Raw genomic sequence first — 23226 nt, 5'->3', positions numbered from 1 at the left:
TTGGTTCGTTGTTAAGCGTTCGAGTTTGCAAGTGAGTGTTTAAGCATATAAGCGTTGCGTTGATAACCACATAACATTTAAACAAATAATCACACAAATAACACACATAAAATAAGTAAGTCTGCGTTTCGAGTCTGCGTTGAGCTTGCGTTGCGAAAACGTTTAGTTTAAATGAGCGATGTAAATGCGATAAATGCGTTTAAGTAGTAAGCGTTATAAAACAACGTTTAAATGTGATAATTGCGTTTTGAATAACCCTTGTAACAAGTGTTTAAAATGTGTCAAGAAAATGTAGTTTAACCCTTTGCGTTAATCGAATCCCAAGAGTATAAGCGGTTACGAGAAGAAATGACAGCGATAGGTAACGGTCCGAAAAGTCGGGTTGTTACAGTCTATGTGGTGTTTAAACACTAAACGAATTTTTGTGTTAAAACGGGTAATCAAGATTCTGGGTGTAGCTTACTTCTTCTGATAACACTTTTCGTGACAGATTGTGGTTTTGCTCAATCAAACTAACAAACCCCAATTTAGAATTATAATAGTAGTTAATTAGTAAAAGCTAAATACTGAGCACAAATTCCTGGTAGATACGACCTTACTTACCTATACTACGTAGGTATTTAAGTATAAAAATAAATACTTTTGATAAGCCTACGACAACTACATTAGCACTTTGGGTGTAAACAAGCCAAGTTATAATGAGCTCGAGCCTAAGCACGAGCCTAAAAACAAGATTGTTTAGTAAACGAATCTGAGCTTCACTTATCGAGCTCGAGCCGGCTCGCGAGCATAAATGAGCCCGTTGTTTATGTATTTTTTTTAATAATATATTAAATATATGTTTAAATAATAATAGTAATATTTTTTAATTATGAAAACACTGAATTATATATAAAATAATAATTATAATTAATTTAAATATAAATAATTACAAAATATAAAATTAGCCGAGTTCGAGCTTAAAAAACCACCTACGAGCTGAGCTCGAGTTTTGAGCTTTAGAAACAAATCTCGAATCAAGCATAGTCGAGCTCGGGCTCGGCTCGACTAGCTCATTTGCACCCCCTACAAGGACAACATGTCAACATAATGTATATAACTAAACTTGTTACCCGTACAATGCATCTCGCACATAATAATAAACCAACTTGTTTTAGAATTAAATGATTTATTACATATCTTTGTTATATAGTAATTATTCATATGTCATTTTTATGATATAACTATATAAGTATATAATATGTAACTTTTTAATAAATTTAATAGAAACGTGATCTTATATTACATGTAATTTTATATCTATATCTTGTTTAATTTATTAAAAAACTAGAACATGGTTTTAAAATTAATTTATATCACCTGTTCCCTCCAATTCTAACCCAAAATTATCAATTCCCTCATTCAAATAACTAGTTTCCCTCGAATTCAAGTTTTAATTTAGTTTCAAACCTTTAATTCCGCCATTTTGATACCCCCAATTTTTCATTCTCCCTTTTATTACCGCCCCCAAATCCCTATTCTTTATTCTTTATCATCTTCCCTCTTTAGCCTGGTGCCAGTTGCCAGAACCGTCAAGAGAACAAGACGGGAAGGAGACTCCCTATGGAGGTAGCCGCTTGGGAGTTTCCGGTTACCCATAAAAATTTGAAAGCAATTTTAGGCACTAGTGGGTTTCAAGTTTAATCAAATCGGAGGTAAACTATTTCTTTGTTTGAAATCAATTATGAAGGTACGAGAGGTTGTTTCTGTGTGTTTTTAGTTTTTTCATTTTGTATTAAACGCCATATGTGCGTGTTAATGTGTATACTTCTTACACTCGGTTTGGGCGTAAATTGTAAGTTTGGTATGTTCATAATCAGACCAATCGTGATGAGAAGCGGTTGACGAAGAAGCAAAACTTACTACAATGCAGGTAACTTTTATTCTCTTTTGCTATATGTCGTATATTTCCATGTAAATTTCATCTTATTCTGCATGATTTGTTATACTATTTTACAAAATTTTGACGTGGAAACTCTATGACCATTTAGAAAATGGCAAAATTTGGTAAGTTTTTCAAATTTCTACATCAATATTTGATGAATTTTATTATAAAAAAACCAATTTTCTGTCGTTATTAATGAAGAATGTTGCAGCTTGTTTGGGGATTTTAAAGTGCCTAAGCTTTCCGCTCCTTGTATTATTCACAGTTGTCTTCTCATGGTAAGGGTATAAGGAGTGGTTAAACAGTTTAGAGTGGCAAAACATTGAACCGACCAATCAGAGCGTGCCATGTCAATTTGGCAAAAGTGTTTAAACTTTGCTGAAAATTGTTGGCATTGGTTTAAACACTTGCTGAGTGGCAAACTTTATTTTTTTTATTTTTTTTTATATTTAAGATAAAATGGAAAAAACATAAACTTTTTAAAAATAAAAATAAACCATTACATTTTAATTAAAAATAAAGCATTACATCTTAAATAAAAATAAAACATTACATTTCTAATAAAATCTAACTTAAAAAAAAAAACTAAAAATCACAAGGCCATCCATATTTTTTTGCGATCTCCCGTTTTCTAGCGAGTGCGACTTCCAACATCGCCGGGTTAAGGTCGTCGGTAGGCCGATTATACCACTCAAAGTCCTTCTCGTACATTGATTGTCGCAACGCCTCTCGTTGCTCATCGGCCAAGATCAAATATTTTTCTTCTCGTACACGTTTAATTTCCATTATCTCTTTTTTCATGGCCTTGTACTCTTCGAATTTGCTTGTTATATCTCTTGGATCTTCGTTTTTTGAAGACGGCCCTTTGTCCTTTTTCTCCTTTCTCGTTTGTCGTCTTGGTGGTGGTGGTGAAGGATCCTCGTTTATGTCGGGAATAGTGAAACCGCTTGAGATTTCGACATTCGGTGATCCTCGGGCATAATTTCCCGAATCCGAAGACTTTCTTTTTAGACCCGAACCGGAGCTTTCTTCATTCAACAAAGGTACCGGCGACCACTTTTCACTTGTTCTAACAACCTCCCAAGCCGCAACATGAGCGAAGTCAATATTTTCTTTGCTTTTGTAATCCTTTAACGCTTGTTTCATTACATATGCGTCGTCACTCCCGCTAGGACGTAAACGATCCTATAAACCGTATAAAAAAAATAAAACGTATAAAAAAATAAACCGTATAAAAAAAAATAAACCGTATAAAAAAAATAAATCGTATAAAAAAATAAACCGTATAAAAAAATAAATCGTATAAAAAAATTACCGCTTGATGATATAGACCGTTGAATGTGTTAATTTTTGTTTGCATCGTCACCCATTTTGATCGAACTTGGTGGTGGGTTCGATTACTTCCGCCGACCGTTTCGTTAAAGTGGTTTAGAACTTTCTTCCAAAAGCTATCCTTCTTTTGTTGATTGCCTTTTCTTTTATTCAAAGTGCAATGAACAAAAGCCTTTGCCAACGCCTCTTCTTGTCTAGGCGACCAATTTTCCCGTTTGGCCTTTGCTTTTTTTTTTCCGGTTCATTCGCAACATCTTCATCATCCGCAACATCTTCATCAATATCATGTAACTCATGTTCTTGTGTTTCCGGCACGAACTCCTCATCGGCATCATCTTGTTCGTCTTCGGTTGGTGTTTGTGACATTGGGTTTTGAAAAGCAAACGGGTCAAAAGCATTTTGCGCGTCTTGGGAGTAATCATAATAACCGGCTTGAGTCATCCTCGGACCGTATTGCATCCAATTTTGGGTGGGTTGGGTATCATAACCGAAAGGTTGATGCATGGGTTGGTTAAAATAAAATGGAGGTTGGGTGTGACTCGCAAACCCAAGTTGCGGATTAAACGGGACACTACTACCACCCGAACCACGTTTCTCTTGAGGCCTCGACTTTGAACCCGACCCTACCATTTTCTTCTTGCCTTCACCCTTCTTTGAGCCTTCCATATTTTTCAAAGTGTAGAATAGAATGAGAAAGTATAGAGAGATAGGTGTATTTTTTTAAATTGTTTGAGTGGTATTTATATAGGGTGTAAAAAAATTTTAAAAACAATTTTTTTTTTTTTTTTTTTAGGGTGAAACGGTAATATTACCGTTGGGGGGGTAATAACTTTGGCAACTTCCACCTATCTCGAATCGGTATTCCCTCACCGCCTTTATTGTTTTGCCGCATGCCATGTTGGTTGGCGGCGGTGTTTGCCGCGCGGCAAACTGCTTTACCGCCCCAACCTCTCAACCACACCGTATGCCCTAAATATTTCATTTGAATTTCCTACATTTGTAATTATTGTATCAAGAAAATTTGACATGTTTTTGTTTATAATGTACAATTAATGTAACACTACGGAAAAGTTTTATTCCCTTGAATTTTAATATGTTTTCATGTACTCATTATTCAGTTAATAATAATTTATTCTAGTATGCAGATCATCATTAATATAACTTGGTTGCAGTCGCTAGATACCTCATTGTCACACAAAATTGGATAGATCATCATTATGGAGTTTTGATTCTTTCAAACAAATGAGATGTTGTGGAGCCTGGGTTCTTTTAAAACCATTCATCCTTAGTATTAATGTTTTATTAAGAGTGATGTGCTAATTTATTAGTACCGGTGCAACGGGTCGAAGGAATGAATAACAAAGTTGGGTAGAATGAAACAAGAGAGAAGTATGCTATGATGGAGAAAATTGAAGAAAAGTGAAGTTGCATGCTTAAGTGAATGAGAGATTGTGATTGTTGTTAAATAGCATTTGCCATAAAAGTTTATAGCAAGTTAAAATATGGTTTTATGTTAGTAAACAAATTATTACGAATATTAATTGTATTGCTTTTAGATAATTTATATCTTTACTTTGTTACTGTTTATTAAGTTGGATATTTTTATGTAGTTGGCTTGGACATATTTCTTTGGTGTGATTTGTATATATTTATTTGAATATAATGTTCACATGAGACAAACAGAAAATAATATAAAGGAAATTATATAAAATTCTCAACAAAATTGTAGCTAAATGTGTATCAAAAACCTCAAAATTCGTAATGGAATTTAAAAAAAAATACCTAGCTGGATTCCTAGCAATGTACGTAATGGGTAGTAAAAACCGTAGTAAACATTTTGGTAGCTAAAAGTCCATAGCAAACATTTTGGTAGCTAAAACTCCATAGCAAACATTTTCGAAGCTAAAAGTCCGTAGCAAACATTTCCGAAGCAAAATATATAGCTAAAATAGCGACAAACCTTTTCTAGCTAAAACTGTTGCAAATTATAATTCTGTAGCAAAATCCATAGCAAAGTTAATTAGCGACGAGACTTGTAGCTACGGACCAAATTTGTAGCAAGTCTGTAGCAACATGGGTATTTGTAGGTCCCTTTTCTCGGAGGATCGAGAACAAACCTAAACCTTGTTATACTAACCCACTAGCGAGTGCGGAATCCAAGCTAGTAGGCAAACCGAGATGAAGCAAGTAGAGAAACAAACACACAAGATTTCACCGATTAACACCACTGTATTAATACGTATGAAGGTTCCGGTTACAAGCACAATGTTTACAATCAATTTGCAAACTCTCAAAGTGTGTGTGTGTGAGTTTCGGACAGAATGCTCTCAACTCTCAAAGTTTCTGTCTGTGTGCGTCTCTCACACTACACTGCATGGGTATATATATACCCAGCACAGGTTGTCTATCCCGAAGGATCCGATAGATGGTCCGAAGGATCATCTATCGTGGACAAGTCATTCGAAGGATGAGCAGGGACCTCGAAGGATCATCCTTCGAGGTCTAACAGTCGAACCATATCTATCGACCATCTCGAAGGATCAACAGTATCCTTCGAGTCTATCCTTCGAGCCTATCCTTCGAGACAGACTAACATATTACAGCTTATTGGCCAAGTCAAACTAGGAGGATAGTTGACTTGGTCAACTTACAAACTAACTTAGGACATCGTTTACATACAGACCGAATACAGACAAAGTACAGACACAAGTGCACCAACAAACTCCCCCTTGGCTGTAGCTTTGTCTTTATCTTCTATAGTTGTAGACTCGTCTCGAACTTCGACGGTCTTTGGTCTTCGAGTTACCAAAAACTCTGATGTCCTTTCAAGTCTTCAATGTCGGAGGATCTTCAAAGTCTTCACGTCTTGAAAGCAGAGAGTGTATCAACAAACTACCCGTATCATGTGGAAGTGTGTTGACAAACTCCCCCTTAACATAAACTCCCCCTTGAGCTGTGCTCGTGAAAGACTTGATCTTTATGAAGTGAGATCCTTGTGGTGTTGATGATGGTCAGCGGCAACTCGATCATCTTCATCTTTTGAGTGCCTTCACGTCGTGTCCTCATTCCGAAGCTTGTCGTCGACTATGTTCTCCTTGCCTTTAGAATCTGCACATGCAAGAAATCTAAACGCGTAATGAGAACAACTGCTTGGAATATAGTATAAACAAATGACACACGAATGACCATGTCACAATCAAACACCGTCCGACAGTTTGAAAGTTTAATAAATTTGTCAATTTTAGCCTTTAACTTTCAAAACTTGCAAATTTCGACCGTTTATGAAGATTTAGTCAGTTCGGTTTTCAGTCAGGTTTCAGGTAACGAAGACTCGAGCTCCAACATCGTACGATCGAAAATAAAGCAGAAATAAAATCTTTTTGGCTTTTATAAAGTTTATATTAAAACAAGCCTAAAATCTTTTTGGTATTTTTGAAATTAAAAGACAACAATTTAACATCCTTTGAGTGTTATCAAACGACATCACCGCTAATGTCGTTCTGATATGCACCAAACGACGAAACTGTTTAAAAGAAAAACAATAAAAGATAAGCAGTAAATAAATATATACAAACATTCTTTTTGCGAGTTTCGAGGGTAAGAGAATCATATCAGTGTACGGTCATGCCAAAACACTCTTGTTGTTCAGTTAGTTAACATTAAGATAAGCATCCTATAACAATTATCGGTATTGTTGTCCACTTAAGCTCAACTTATCAGATGTAATCATGTTTAGAGGATACGTTAAGGTATGATTTATACTTACCGACCGGTGTTCATCCACATCACGACACATTCCCGTATCAAGGTATGCACGAGAGTTCATCTTACCGGTGAGTATACCGATTATCATCTGTTTGACCGTATAAAATGTGAGATACTCACTTATTTTGATTTGAAAACAAGCCCTTTGTGATATAATCACTTATTGATGAGGAACTTGATTTTCGTATGCATGAGGGCACAGGTGCAAGTCCGTGAACAGGTCAGTACTTCCGTACAGCAGAGAGACGAACTTGACACCCGGAAAAATGTGATATATTATCACTTATTTGATTTGGACATGTGATTGTTTATCACTTATTGAGGTCGAATGCAGTATGAATATGTACACGTATGTATAGTATCATGGAAGATCTAGACTTGCGTCCCCGTTATTTTTTCGGTAAAAGATACAACCATGATACCCAGATGATAAGCAGCATAAAGACCGAATATCTCAGAACCTCGGCAATCTATCAAACGAAATTTCGGTACTAAGACCATATGCCAATGAATGGTTCCCACCTGGTCTTCAGTCGATTAAGATTTATATCACCCTGCACACTTTAAAATGATTGTGAGCCTACCGATACATCTTATATAGAGCTGCTTATCGTTTTTCATTTAAGGTTTAAAGAGGTTTGGATAGACCACTGATGTACTATCATTTTCTCTTTTGCTCGCCAGGAAACTCATTTTTGATTTTCTATTGTTTTTGTGTTTTTGAAATTTTTCGATGTTTTTGTATTTTCCGATTTTTTTTTTGAATTACTCCCCCTAAAATCAACAAACTAAGATAAATTTAAAAACACACAAAGATATTTACAAAAATGATTTTCCGATGTTGGTTTACTCTTGCTTGACCTTAATGCCATTTACCAATAATAAGAAGTCAAATCTAGATTTGTCAAAAGCTTTGGTAAATAAGTCGGCACGTTGGTCATCGGTGTGGACCTTAACAACATCGATTAGCCTTTTCTCAAAGCAATCACGTATGAAGTGATATTTGATTTCGATGTGTTTGGTCTTTGAATGCTGCACAGGATTTCTAGTGATATCTAAAGCAGCAGAATTATCAACGTAAATAGGAGTAGTTAGGAATTCAAAACCGTAGTCCCGCAATTGTTGTTGGATCCAAAGAACTTGTGAACAACAACTTGAGGCAGCAATGTATTCAGCTTCGCATGTTGATGTAGCGACACACGTCTGCTTCTTGCACTGCCATGTGACTAGGCGATTTCCTAAAAACTGACATCCAGCCGTTGTAGATTTGCCGTCGATTTTACATCCGCCAAAATCAGAATCACTGAATGCGACCAAGTCAAAGTTATTATCCCTAGGATACCACAGACCGGTGTCGGGGTAAGCCTTCAAATAACGAAAAATCCTTTTGACAGCTGCAAGATGTGAGGCCTTCGGATTAACTTGATATCTGGCAAGTAGGCACGTTGGGTACATTATATCTGGCCTTGATGCTGTGAGGTACATAAGGGATCCGATCATCGCGCGATAGTATGAAGGGCTAACAGGTTCACCCTTCAAGTCAGGAGTTATTCCGTGATTTGTTGGCAGTGGGGTACCAATGGGCGTTGCATCGGACATCTGGAACCGGCTCAAGATGTCTCCAACATATTTAGTCTGATGGATGAATATCCCAGACTCCGTTTGTTGCACTTGTAGGCCCAAAAAGAAATTCATTTCCCCCATAGCACTCATCTCGAACTTATCCTGCATGATGCGCTCGAAATTCCTACACAAAACATCATTAGTAGAACCAAAAATAATATCATCAACATATACCTGAACCAGAAGAAGATCTCCATCTTGTTCTTTGATGAAGAGAGTACAATCGATAAGACCTCTTCGAAAACCGTTCTCCAGCAGATATGTAGATAAGGTTGCATACCAAGCTCGTGGCGCTTGATGAAGACCATAGAGAGCTTTGTTGAGCAACCAAACCCGATCGGGATGGACAGGATCTTCAAAACCTGGAGGCTGTTCGACATATACCTCTTCTTCAACCACACCATGTAGAAATGCACTTTTGACGTCCATCTGGTATACTTTGAATCCTTTGAATGAGGCATAAGCCAGAAAGATCCGAATAGCTTCCAGACGTGCAACAGGTGCATAGACTTCGTTGTAGTCGATCCCCTCTATCTGACGAAAACCTTGAACGACTAAACGAGCTTTGTTTCGAATAACCACTCCACGGTCGTCTTTCTTGCATTTGAAGACCCATCGAGTGCCAATCTTCTTGTAGTTCTCAGGCTTTTCAACAAGCTTCCAAACACCAAGCTTGTGAAATTGCTGCAATTCTTCCTGCATGGCTTCAACCCAAGCACTATCTTTCAATGCTTCTTTCCACGACTTTGGTTCTTCTTGTGACACGTAACACGCGAAGGACCAGTCATTCTGTTGACCAGATTCTCTTATAGCTGAATACAAACCAGCATTCCGGTTGTTTCTCAGCTGATTACGCGTCTGCACACCGCGATGGACATCTCCTATAATATTCTGCTGGGGATGGGTATCGTGAATCCTCATTTCAGGATTATCTGGCACACGAGCATTGATACCCAAATTATTCAGATTAAGATCAACAACCAACTCCACACCTGGAATGTGGGTAGAGGTGGATGCATTCCCTTCAGCAGTGTCCACATTCTGCGTATGAGGTGTATCTACAGAAGCACCTTGAACAGGAGCAGCTGGAGCTGAAGATCCTTCGGCTGCATCATGATATTCATCATCTTCAGAAGAGTCATTATAATCAGCAGCATCTTCATAAACCTCATTTTGAACCATATTGTTGACTGACGAAGATACTTGAGGATCAACAACAATAGGTCTAACCAATGGCGAGACAGCAGCGTTGTCACTTTCCAACAACATCCTAGCCGCTGCTGATTCTTCGTCAAAGGTTGGCAGATTGAAGGAGTCAAATAGTCCATCATAATCGAACATCCACGGATCACCCGGAGCCCTAACAGGACTCGTGTACCTTTGAACCCTAACTTCTCTCCATAGCTCAATCTTTTTGGTAGCTAGATTCCAAACGCGAAAATTCGGAGTAGCATATCCAAGGAAGAAACCCTCGATAGCTCTTGCACCAAACTTTCCATCTGGTTCAATCATAGTACACGGAGCACCAAACGGTTCAAGATAAGAAAGATCCGGTTTCCTTCTCTGAAGGAGTTCGAAGCAAGTCTTGCCATGTCTCTTAACTGTAAGTACTCTGTTCAACGTGTAGCAAGCAGCCGATACAGCCTCTCCCCAGAATTGAATAGGAAGTTCCGACTCTACTAACATTGTTCTTGCAGTTTCAATAATAGTTCGATTCTTCCTCTCAGCGACACCATTTTGTTGTGGAGTATAACGAGAACTGTACTCATGAAGAATGCCTTTAGAAGTACAAAACTCATCCATAACTTGATTCTTGAATTCGGTTCCATTGTCGCTTCGGATCCTTTTCACTTTCAACGTATAGAGATTTTCTAACATTGTAAGAAGATCCTTGAGGATGCCAGGAGTTTCACTCTTGTGTGCCATAAAAGATACCCAAGAAAATCTAGAGTAGTCATCAGTAACTACTAAACAATAAGCATCACCAAATGTTGTCTTGTGCTTCATAGGTCCAAAAAGGTCCATATGAAGACGTTCGAGAGGCATGCTGACAGTGTTGATTTTCTTCAAAGGGTGAGACTTCTTCGTTTGCTTCCCCTTTTGGCACGAGACACAGATATCTTGTAGATGAAAACTTCTTACAGGCACACCATTCACAAGATTATTCTTCACCAAATGGTTCATCTTTCTCAAGTGAATGTGTCCCATTCTTCTGTGCCAAGATATAGACTCCTTTTCTGTGGCTTTTGAGACAAAGCAAGTGACTTGTGCAGATGTAGTAATCGCCTGGCTCATGTCGAGAATATAGAGATCATTAACTCTAGGAGCCGATAAGAGAATCCATTCTTGTGGAATTTTGAATCCAGGTTTCAGCACATAGCAGCCAGCGTCATCAAAAATCACTGAGAACTTTTTATCGCAGATTTGCGACACACTGAGAAGATTGTGATCAATTTGCTTCACATAATTGATCTTATCAAAACACACGATACCATTGGAGATACTTCCTTCTCCAGTGATGTACCCACCTTTATCACCCGCAAAAGCAACATACCCTCCTCTAATATTTCTCACGTCGTAAAGGAGCCGTAAGTCGCCAGTCATGTGCCTGGATGCTCCACTATCAACAATCCAATGACTATTAATAGTTCCTCCTAGAACATCCTGCACATGTCAATTAAACACATCAGTTGAGAATGGGGACCCAAGCCTTAGTGGTCTTGGGTCGTCCCTTGGCATCATGAAACGTGAGCTCGATCTCTTGATGATTTTTAAGAACAACTGCTCCCCCTGAATTGTCACCCGACTTAGGTAACCATGTTTGTCTGTGCCTACCAGTTTTTGAAGATTCTGGTTTTACAGGTTGTGACACACTTGGTTCCTTTTGCACTGTTTTAACTTCAGATTTTAAAGCTTTTTCAACAGTTTTCATGTTCTTACGTCGTTGTTTAGTTTCTTGTTCTTTTACAGTTCGTTTATCATGTTTAGATGAGACTGATCGACGTTGAGGGTGAACTGATTCAGGTGGAGCTTTCTCAACCGATTTCTTCTTTGGAGCATTTGGGCAGTTTCTGATAATGTGCCCAATTTCTCCACATTTGAAACAAGTTCTCCTTTCAACAGACTTAGGAGAACTTGATCGACTACCAGATGTTGAACTTGTAGAACCTGAGGTACTTGCTCTTTCATCACACCCGTTTGTGTGTTGGGTGTAATTGTTATCACTGTTACGTTTCAAAATCTTGACTTGTTGTACAAAATCAGTGTTTGATTTGTTTTCAAAAGTCTCAATTTTATCTGTACCTTTTGATGCTACAAATTTAACATCTTTTCCTTTCTTCATGTAACGAGCTCCTTTTGATTCAACCTTAGCCTTTGGTTTTGGAGCTCGTTGGTGTTGTTTACCCTTAGAAGCAGTCGGTTGTTGAGTGGTTGGAGATTTTTGATTACCAAACTGTTTCCTAATCTCAGCCTTAGGAATTGGATCACATTGTGTTACCACAATTCCCGGAAGTGTTTTTCCCAAAAATTTGTTTGTATTGTCTTCAAAGACTTTGTCAATCAAAGATTTATTTACATTTTTAATTGGAAAAACATGATCTGAGTAGATTTTATTATCTCCAACCAAAGTGTACAACACATTACTGCTTTTAACAGTAGACACACCTGTCTTATCAACCTTGACAGGATCAATCACTTGCTTCTTAACAGATGGAACCTCAGGAGTATCAGGATCACAAAGGATGTGATTCTCTCGTGGAATATCTACTCCTTTCATCTTGCAAAGTGATTTATCCTGATCACTTTCAGCCACATCTGATTCATCATCCGATGTCTCATAGTCCTCGATAATTGGAGGACTTTGCTTCATGGATGGTGAAGTTTCTTGTTCCTTAGAGGCTGTGTTTGAAGAATTGTCCGGTTTGAACCCAAGGCCAGTAGTAAACTCCTCAACATCAAGAGGCACACTGGGTTCATACCGAGGCATTTCTTCCTCATCAGGCATCTTGGTATAGTTGTTCATCAAGGGGGGTGGACATTTGTTATACCCTATGCCTTTCTGATTTCCCTTTAGTTGTTGAACGTCGATGATGTGATCAAGCACAAATTGTGAGTTAGAATAACTATCCAATTTCTGTTTGATCGCATCATGTTCGCATTGGGCAATGGCTAATTGCTTTTTAGTTTCTTCCACAATGTTTATATATTCATTTATACTCACTTGCTTGTGGTAAACTACTTTGTTAACCTCGGACACATTTTTCTTTAAAGTTTCTATGACAAATTTAAATTCTTTTTCATTCCGAGTTAAAGCCATGTTTGCCTCTTTGCATTTCGACAGTTCAATAACCAAATTCTGGTTATGACTATGAAGCTTTTCTGATTCAAGCTTCATCTCTGCACATGATTTACAAATACTAGGAGCAGGAGGTTCAGAAGTTACCTGACTAGTAGAGGCTGAACCATTTGCCATAAAGGCAGTTTGAAAAGACAAAGCTCCATCTTCAGAAAATAGCTTTTCCATTTCCGTTGATGTAGCAGCAGCCTTTCTAATCAGAATTGATTTCTGACACTTAAGCTCATCAGCTTCATTCAGAAGATCCTGAATATCTTCACCTTCTTCCTCCTCATTAGGCTCTGAGTGATTATCCCCAGAAACAGAGCCTTCTTCATCCGAGCTTCCAGAATAACCAGAACTGTCATCACTCCCAGAAGATTCTTCTTTATGAACCTGCTCGATGACCTTAGCATACAATGCAGTTCCACTTCCCTGATCACCTTCACCAAACTGCACTGACCAGTCACATCCTTCATCAGCTTGAACAGCCAAAGCCCGATTGTGATTGGTAGTTCCAGGCTGTCCCTGATTGTTATTCACTGCCACCATCCTCCGTTCACGGTTTTCTTGTTGGGCATTCACATTCGTCTGGTTTCTGAAAGGGTTGTGATTGCCGTGTTTTGTTGGTCGAGTGCACTCACGTTTAAAGTGCCCTTTCTCGCCACAGTTAAAGCACGTGACGGCATTAATATCAAACCCATACTTCGTGTTTTTCTTTCCTTCCAACGAAGTTCTTCCAGTTCGAGCCATGAAATCTTTTGCCCTTCTAACCGCACTAGCAAAAGCCCATTTAATATCCATCAACTCCATTTCTTCATTGTCGATCTGATCATAATCTTCATTGGTCATGTTGATGTTTCCAAGCTGACCTGCTACCAAACCACAGTAAGCACTGACCATGGTGTTGATAATTTCCATATGTTCCTTAGCAACTTCAATGCTAAGGTGTGAAAGATTTGAGTTGTCGACTCGGATCGTGTGATGATTTTGGGGTTGAGGTTGAGGATTGCTTGTATAGTGAGCTTGCTGTTGTTGTTGTTGAGGTTGTGGTTGTGGCTGTGTTGGAACAGGAATGTAAGACCTCGGATCGAATTGAGGTTGTGGTGGAGCAGCTGTTGGCTGAGGAAACGGAAAGGAACTTGAACTTGTATTGGACACAAATGCAGTCTGCAGCTTAGGTTGCTGTTGCTGAGCTGCAGCGGATCTTGCCAAAGCATCGAATCCTGGAAGATACATTTCTGTATTCTGAGGAGCTGGAGCACGCCTTGCTTTCCTAATTTCTTCATCATTTTTATGTTCCAGCTTCTGAATGAACTCATAGATGTTAATCGTTTCTAGAGCTTTAGTATGCTTCAACAGCTCAATAAACGAACTCCATTTTGGGGGTAGGGCGTCAGCAAACCTATTCACCATGTCTTGTTGAGTAGCCACAACTCCATAAGCACACATCTCACTAATCAAATGATAGAAACGTGTGGTCATATCATTCAGAGTCTCGTTTTCCAAAAACTGAAAGGATTCAAACTCTTTCTTCAACAAATCATGCCGAGATTTTCGAGCAGCTGCATTGCCTTCTCCTCTAGCAACTAAGGCATCCCACAATGCTTTCGTGGTCTTGCAATATGAAAACTGATGGTAGATGTCTTTGTTGAGTGCTTGAGTAAGTGTGGCAAAGGCCTTTTTCTCCAATTCATAAGCCTTCTTGTCATTTTCAAGCATGTTGGCGTAACCTTCTGAAGTGGATGCTCTACTTTCAAGACTTTCATTGAATGCATTGACAAAACACATCCAAAGGTCGGTGCTTTGTCCTTGAACATATGTGTGAAAACGGCCTTTCCATGACGGAAAGTCGTTCATGTGGTTCAGCTTTGGTGGACGATTGTTACTGCCTGTTTCACTCTCACTAATCAGAAGATTCTGAAGACTTTGACTTTGATTGGATACCAAAGCCCATTGACATGAACTTATTGACTGTTGTTGTTTAGGTATGGCACTCGTCATATATTCAGCCATCGACATCTGTTTCAGATCTGGTTGTGGATCCGTACTCCAATCCCAAGGGCTAGTACAACTCATTTTGATCAAATATAAATACTAAACCTACACACCACAAACTGTTAAGTGCAAAAACAGATATGAATCGAAAGATACAACCTGTTCGAAAGAACAATACTTGTTCGAATGATCAACAAGGTTCGAAAGATCCTTGTTGAGTTTCGAACAAAGACTTCGAAGGATTGACTTCGAAAGATTGTCTATACGAAGGATCCTTATCTTTCGAAAGATGATTTCGAAAGATTCTCCTTATGTTTCGAACACAGGTCTCGAAAGATGATACTTGTTCGAAGAATCAACAGTGTTCGAAGGATCACTGTTGATGGCTCGAACAATAACCTCGAAAGATAACCTTGAAAGATTCACCCCACACGAAGGATCCTTATCTTTCGTAATGAACAGTAACTCGAAGGATGTATCTATCGAAAAGATTCCTTGACTCGAAGGATAACACACTGACTTCGAAAGATGTTCGAAGGATGGTTATCTTTCGAATCTTCTCGATCGAAGGATGATCCTTCGAGCTCGAAAGTTATCTTTCGACGGCTGACACACTGACAAAAGTACTGATGGGTTGGTGAGAAAAGTGACAGGTTGGTGTACCAACTTTCGGCAGAAAGGATATGGTCTGCCAACAACTTTTCACCAAACTTTTTGACTTTCAAAAAGTTTACTAAAAGTAGGCAACCTTATCCTCAACCAGTTCACCGGAATGATAAACGGAATATGACCGGAAAAATCAAACTCACTTAAAAACAAGTTTTCAGGTTACCCAACCCAACCTTGAACACTCCCGAAGGTTTAGAAACCGTTTTTCAGTTTAAACAAGCAGGAAAACCACCAAAAACGGGTGCTAAACCAAGTGTTCAAACACACCAAGAACTTGAACAACCCGGTTTTAAACAAGGTAAAGAGCCAAGCTCTGATACCACTTGTAGGTCCCTTTTCTCGGAGGATCGAGAACAAACCTAAACCTTGTTATACTAACCCACTAGCGAGTGCGGAATCCAAGCTAGTAGGCAAACCGAGATGAAGCAAGTAGAGAAACAAACACACAAGATTTCACCGATTAACACCACTGTATTAATACGTATGAAGGTTCCGGTTACAAGCACAATGTTTACAATCAATTTGCAAACTCTCAAAGTGTGTGTGTGTGAGTTTCGGACAGAATGCTCTCAACTCTCAAAGTTTCTGTCTGTGTGCGTCTCTCACACTACACTGCATGGGTATATATATACCCAGCACAGGTTGTCTATCCCGAAGGATCCGATAGATGGTCCGAAGGATCATCTATCGTGGACAAGTCATTCGAAGGATGAGCAGGGACCTCGAAGGATCATCCTTCGAGGTCTAACAGTCGAACCATATCTATCGACCATCTCGAAGGATCAACAGTATCCTTCGAGTCTATCCTTCGAGCCTATCCTTCGAGACAGACTAACATATTACAGCTTATTGGCCAAGTCAAACTAGGAGGATAGTTGACTTGGTCAACTTACAAACTAACTTAGGACATCGTTTACATACAGACCGAATACAGACAAAGTACAGACACAAGTGCACCAACAGTATTTGCTAGGAATTTGCTACGGATATGGTCGTAGCAAATGCCTATTTTTGTAGTAGTGTAAAGAGAGAAAGCGAATGAGGGAAACCCACGATGGTGGGGTTATAAATCCCTAGCAAACAAACATAGGCCTGCAAACGATCCGAAACGAACAAGAACACAGCGTTGTTCATGTTCGTTTGTTAAGAAAATAATGTGTTCACGAACTGTTTATGAACACTTACAGAACGATATTTTTTTGTTCGTTTTCATTTGTCAAGGAAATGAACGTGTTCATGTTCATTTGTGTTTGTGTTTGTTTGTTCGTTAATTATAGGTACCAGGACAAAAGCGAACACAATCTAGCGTTCATGAACACAGACAGACACAAATGAAGGCATGCAAACACAAACAAGCATTCGTGAACATAAACAAAGACAAACCACCCATATCTTGTACTGAGAATGATGAAGAACACAAGCGAAAAAACCTTAATCAGAGACTAGAATGAGAGTGGGAGCGTAGTCGTGTCACGTCTGCTTGGAATGAGATCGGGAATGACACTTTTTAACTAGGGTTTCCAGGAAGTAAGGAGTAACACTATATGTAATACACTCTATTTAATATAGAATTTATTTATGGGAATTTTGAAGTGCTTAAAATAAAAGCTAAAAGTCAAACCCTAATAAACTGTCGAACATAGATGAACATGTTACCGAACATTCACGAACATAAATGAATGAACGCGGCCCTCATTCATGTTCGTTTGTTTAGCTAAACGAACGAAATTTGTTCGTTCATTTATTAAATGAACGAACACAAACGAACTTCCTGCCAAACGGTTCACGAACTGTTCGCTCAACGTTTGGCTCGTTTAAAGTGCTAAACAAACATGTCCAAATATAGGCAGTGTTGTAAAAGTCATATTCCAAGGCCGAGTACTTGGCGACTACTCGGTACTCGGCACCTTACCTTGGAGAGTTACTACAAGTCGCCCTATATAAGTCGGAGGCGGTCAAACTCGCCTTACTCGGCGACTACTTAGAATACTTGGTCAACTACTCAGAATACTTAGCAAAATACTCGGTGGGAACCCTGTAATACTCAGCGACTACTCGGATTACTCGGTCAACTACTCGGCCCATACTTGGGTTTATGCTAATTTTGACATGAATTATGCTAGTTTTGACATGAATTACACTTATTTTGACACATATATAATACCCAATAGTTCCTTTTCTTTATATTTAACACGTTCGAGTATTGTCCGAGTACTCCTAACTCCCCACTCGTCCGACTAGGGAGCGCCTAGCGACTTCTGCAACACTAAATATAGGTGTAAAGAAACACAACTAAAGAAGTATGTTGTACAACTAAAGAAACATAAAATGCTTTCAAAGCATAGTGTACAAACACCGTTGTATAAGAAAGTTGCAAATTAATACCATATAAATATGTGCGTATGCGCACGTGTGTGTGAACACACACAAAAGTACAAAAGGACTTCTAAGACTTAAAGTTTAACATTTGGCATACTAACCTTTAATATCTAATCCAATGATCAACTCGAAAAAAAAAAATACCCGAAAATCACTACATGTCTAACATCTAGGACGCTTCATCAATTCCACTTGAGTCAATAACCATCGTTGAAGAACAATAAGTCGATTTCGTTTACGTATTTAATTTTGAGTTCATTTAGTTTGATACTCGAGTCGATAACCATCATTTACTTAAAGTAATGTTGTCATTAGTTGCTTCATATGATCAAGAAGTAGAATAATTAGATGTGAGGACAACATTCTTGCATTGAAATCTTGAAGAACATATCTTTATGGCTCAACGAAAGGGTATGAAATTCCAGAATAGGAAGAAAAAGCATGTTTGTTAAAGAAATCATTGTATGGTTTTAAGTAATATCCAAGATGTGGTACAGGGAATTTCATGATTACATGGTGAACAATGGTTTCAAGAGAAGTTGCTATAATAGCTGTGTATATCATAAGGAATATGCCATGGGTAACTTTGTCTATATGCTATTATATGTTGATGACATGTTAATAGCTTGCAAAGATAAGAATCAAATTGATGCAACAAAAGAGTTATTAATGTTAGAGTTTGATATGAAAGATTTAGGGAGGCTAGCTAGGAAGATTTTGGGTATGGAGATTTCAAGAGATAGAAAATTAAAGCAGTTAAAATTTTCTTAGACTTCATACATCTAAAAGGATCTAAACAATTACGGTACGATTGATTGTAAAGTGGTAAAGACTTCTTTAGCAACTAACTTTAAGTTATCAAATAATGATTCTCATGTCACACACTGATGAAGAAAAGGAAAGTATGAGGGAAGTTCCTTATGCTATTTCCGTAGGCAGTTTAAACACTTAATGGTTTGTACAAGGCTAGATTTTGTTTATGCATTTAGTGTGGTAAGTAGATATCTAGCTAATCCTGGAAGAAATCATAGGAATAAAAGATACGGGTTTGGTTTAAAGAAGATATAAATGACAAGGGTAAAATGGTCACAAGATATATTGATGTAGATTATACTAAAGACTTGGATAAGGGGGGTCTATTACTGGTTATGTTTTCTTGGTATTGGGTAATGTAGCGAGGTGGAAAGCTCAGTTGCAACATGTGATAGCTTTCTTAACAACTGAAACAGAGTTATTGCATTAACAGAAGTAAAGGAATCAATTGGTTGGAAGGTTTTATTAAGAACTTGGAGTTGATTTGGTAAGTTATGTTTTATATTGTGATAATGCAAGGGTTGTTCAATTTTCTAAGAACAACATCCTCCATGAAAGAACCAAACATATCAATGTGAAGTTGTACTTCTTCAAAGATGGTAAATTTAAAGAACGTGGTGGTTAACTGGATTGGTACTGAAGATAATCCTACTAATATGTTAACCAAGACCCTATATGGTCCTAAGTTCAAGTTTGGCACAAATTTTTTAAAGTTAGGTTAAAGTTAAAGTCAAATTTAACTTTAAGGTGGAGATTATTAGAAAGCAAAGTCAGAATTTCTTGTTTTGTCTAGTTTGTTTAGGTAGTATAAAGTACATTGGGTAAAAGAGTCAATAGGAAAAAGTTGTTTCTCTTTAGCACATCTATAGTTGTTTTCTTTGGCTCCATATACATCATCTAAGTTGTGCGTAGATGAAAATTGTCTCTTTCCTCAGGGACTAAAAGTGTTAGTTTAGAAGTTAGTTTGTTAATAAGTCGTTAGAGTCTTATTAGGGGATTAGGGCTTATATAAGCTCATGTGTGTCATTTGATTCAAGACTTCTTATAACCATTTCCTTAAATCAATTCAATAATAAAAGTGAATCATTGAGAGTTGATTGTTCATTTTTCTTGTTTAATTTTGTCTTTCATAAGTGTTTTCATAACAAGGAGGTGGCGAGCAGCTTGGGAGGTAGTGATCCGATATTGATGGGTTGCAGATTCAAGTGAGCTCGCTCACGGGTTAGCTGAGCAAAAGTAGAATGATGGTGAATTGCTCATATGGTGTGTGAGAATAACTGACCCAATGGTTTGTTAACGAGATTAGGGCGACCTATTCCCTAAGTTAAAATGATTGTGATCCAATAGTGAACTTTATGACTCATATAATTATCTTTATAAAACATAAACGACTGGAAAACAATGTGAGTTATTTGACAGGCACATGCCGAGTTACAATCTAGTGATTCAGATTGTAGGAATGAGTCTTATGATCCAAGTATTTTCCGTTAGATGATTGCGCAATATGGAATTATTTTCATCATCATCGTCGTCGTGTCGTCGTCATCATGGGTGTGTTATTGGTGAACAAGGAACAAAGAGTAACTTGTTAGAACTTGTGTTATTGGGTTTGTTTCTTTATTTACAATAAACAAATTGCTTTTAAGTTAATTCACAACCAAAAGGACATCCATCATAGTGTGCATATGAATAACATTAAACATCCATATGATCTTGATTTTTGTAGGAGCTCCATATGTGAAGGTAAACGAGATATTTTATTATGATAAATTGTATGATACAATGTACAAGCATATATAAACAGAGAAGAAAACTCTAGCTGGCCATAATAAGTAGAGAGGGAAAATAACCAAAATGGCCTTGTTGACCAAGTTAGTTAAGAACAAAACCTTGACTTCTTTAGCGTGCAAAATTAGCCATTTTACTCTTTTTTTAATATAATCGACCAATCATCAATTAGTCAAAATGGATAATTTGGTGATTTTCCTTAATAAGCATAACCCTAATATATTCCAAAAAATAATCTCGTTTAATATAATCTAAAAACCATAGTTTGCGACAAATGTCAATGTGTTGAATGCAAGAGTGATACAGAAGGAGAAGAAGAAGAAGTTGTCGATGCCGTGGTTTGCTTTGAGGAATCTATGTATTCTGTGCTTCCTGATGCTTGGTTTTGGATGATGGAAGTCACATCAAACAAAGAAGGCATGGGAGGTGTCAAGTAAGACGCCCTTGGCATCTTTGAAGGAAGTATAGGCAATGAAGTTTCAAAGTTTAATACTCGAATCACTTGTCTCATTGATGGACGAAATTCTGGGTCAGGGTGCACGCACCATAGCCCAGTTGTCATTAAACACTTGATTTCTTCTTCATCAAAATCTAACTCTAGACGTGGATCAGCTGCATCTAGAAGGTTATGGGTCCCATAGAGCTCCCAAACCCATTCTAGTAACCGTATTTTATTTTCTTCAGCCTTGAACTCAATACATTTCCGTCCACACGCTATTTCCAAGGCAACAACTCCGAAGCTGTACACATCTGATTCCTTGCTTGCCTTTCCAGTCACTACACACTCAGGAGCCATGTACCCCATGGTCCCAGCTAACATTGTTGTTTGCGAACCTTTCTCGTGGTCAACCAACTTAGCTAGCCCAAAATCACCCAGCTTCACGTTGAAATTCGAATCCAACATCACGTTACTAGATTTAATATCCCTATGCAAAATACATTGCTCCCATTCTTCATGCAGATACAACAAAGCAGAAGCTAAACCCTGGGCAATTTTGTACCTTGTGCCCCATGTCAACAAGCTCTTCGCCTTGAAAAGATGTGAATCTAAGCTTCCGTTTTCCATATACTCGTAAACAAGGAGGAGTTCTCGTTTCTCATGGCACCAACCAGTGAGTTGCACTAGATTTCTGTGTCTCAACCGGCTAATAATCTTGACTTCTGATGCATATTCCTTGATCCCTTGTTTCGAACTCTTTGACACCCTTTTCACTGCAACGTATGTGCTCCAATCTTTCAAAAAACCTCGGTAAACACCCCCGAAACCCCCCTCTCCAAGCTTCTCTTTCTCTGAAAAGTGGCTAGTTGACTGAGCCAATTCATGGTAATGGAATCTTTTGGCACCAATACCCATTTCAAATTCATAGTTCATCTCTTCATTAAATGCAATATCCTCTGGTTCATCTTCTCTGTTCTTCTTCCTCCTCCACCAAACAAATGCAAGCACAACCAACAAGGTAATTGGAACCAATATTCCAACTATTAATCCCACTTGGCTTTTTTTCCCATTTATTGGATCAGGACTCGCGCTTGGTTGCATTTCGTTATTTTCGTCAACTTGTAAATCTGTACTATCGAAACTCCAAGATCTCACATTTTGCTTCTGGAACGCTGCTCCAGTCGCTGCAGAAAACCCAAATATAACCCTTTCAGGCAACTCTTTCCTAAGATCAACCGTGTAAACAAGTCCATCTTGACACACCACCGTATTATTTTGATAACCGGTGAAGGAAACACTAAGATTTTTCGAAACTGAATCATACGCAATCCACGCTTGACACACGGCCCCACCCGTTACATTGCTTAGCCATTTCTGAGCTCTAACAGAGACTATAGAATTAATATCAATACCAACATGATCACCCATTGTAATATTTCCAGAAACATATGGATCAATATCATTCCAGTATGTATCAAACTCAACCGCAACAAATCGACTCATCGTCTCAGCGGTTGTGAAATTGACCGGAAGCCCCATCGCCCGACCAGCGCCCATCACAGAACTATTCTGATCAGCAAGAAAGAATGTGAGGCCATCACCATACGCTCTTTCCCCGTCTGAATCAATCACAAATGTGAAATTGGTACTGAAGCTGGCTAACTCACCAGACCTGTTGTCCCAAAGTTGTAGTGGTCTGATGTACGTCGCCCGTCCTGCTTTTCGGCTCCGATTGGAACCAATCCCATCTGGGGTCACCTGGATTCCACCGTCGGAGATGTAAGCACCGTCACCTTCTGTAACTATCTCCCGGTTTTGATTTTGTGGACCGATGTTTGGGAAATTGAAGGAGAATGAAGCTGCAATAGGAATCAAAACAAGAAGGATAGAACAAGTGATGAAATGGATCATGGTCAATAATTGGTTTAGATCGTTAGAAAATTAAGTTGCAGGTTTTGTTAAGATGAATCTTTCACTGGTATGCTACTTAGTTATAGGATTAGAAAAGAGTTTTATATATAGTGATTAAACTAGTCAACTAAGATGTCTATATCATTCTTTCTAAGATCATATTTTTAAAAGTTAACCCCAGAACGTTGATGAAGCTTACATATATTGTATTTAAAATGCAAGTGGTAATTTTAGTAATGAGTAATGACA

The 23226-nt window shown here is 38.2% G+C and overlaps 1 protein-coding gene and 1 long non-coding RNA gene across 3 annotated transcripts; one reads left to right on the top strand and one right to left on the bottom strand.

Moving 5' to 3' along the window:
* Positions 1-1427: 1427 nt before the first annotated feature.
* On the top strand, positions 1428-4841 carry LOC110909321. Of its 2 annotated transcripts, none has more exons than XR_002575343.2 (3): positions 1428-1912; positions 2136-2202; positions 4402-4841. It is a non-coding gene; the product is annotated as an uncharacterized LOC110909321 (long non-coding RNA). The 2 variants fall into 2 exon arrangements; XR_002575342.2 differs by having other exon boundaries at positions 1429-1912; positions 4395-4841.
* A 15736-nt stretch (positions 4842-20577) lies between these two features.
* Positions 20578-22995, bottom strand: LOC110909319 (L-type lectin-domain containing receptor kinase IX.1). The gene has a single exon (XM_022154351.2). The coding sequence runs from the start codon at positions 22975-22977 to the stop codon at positions 20905-20907; it is 2073 nt and encodes a 690-aa protein (XP_022010043.1). The 5' UTR covers positions 22978-22995; the 3' UTR covers positions 20578-20904.
* Positions 22996-23226: the final 231 nt, after the last annotated feature.

This window comes from Helianthus annuus, chromosome 3, assembly GCF_002127325.2.
Source record: "Helianthus annuus cultivar XRQ/B chromosome 3, HanXRQr2.0-SUNRISE, whole genome shotgun sequence".
In the NCBI taxonomy this organism is placed as follows: Eukaryota; Viridiplantae; Streptophyta; class Magnoliopsida; order Asterales; family Asteraceae; genus Helianthus; species Helianthus annuus.
The sequence above is the reverse complement of the archived record's forward strand: the minus strand, read 5'-3'. Positions and strand labels throughout refer to the sequence as shown.

Bases quoted from the DNA above. Each gene is read 5' to 3' on its own strand.
- LOC110909319 (XM_022154351.2), bottom strand. From the start codon at position 22,977: ATGATCCATTTCATCACTTGTTCTATCCTTCTTGTTTTGATTCCTATT.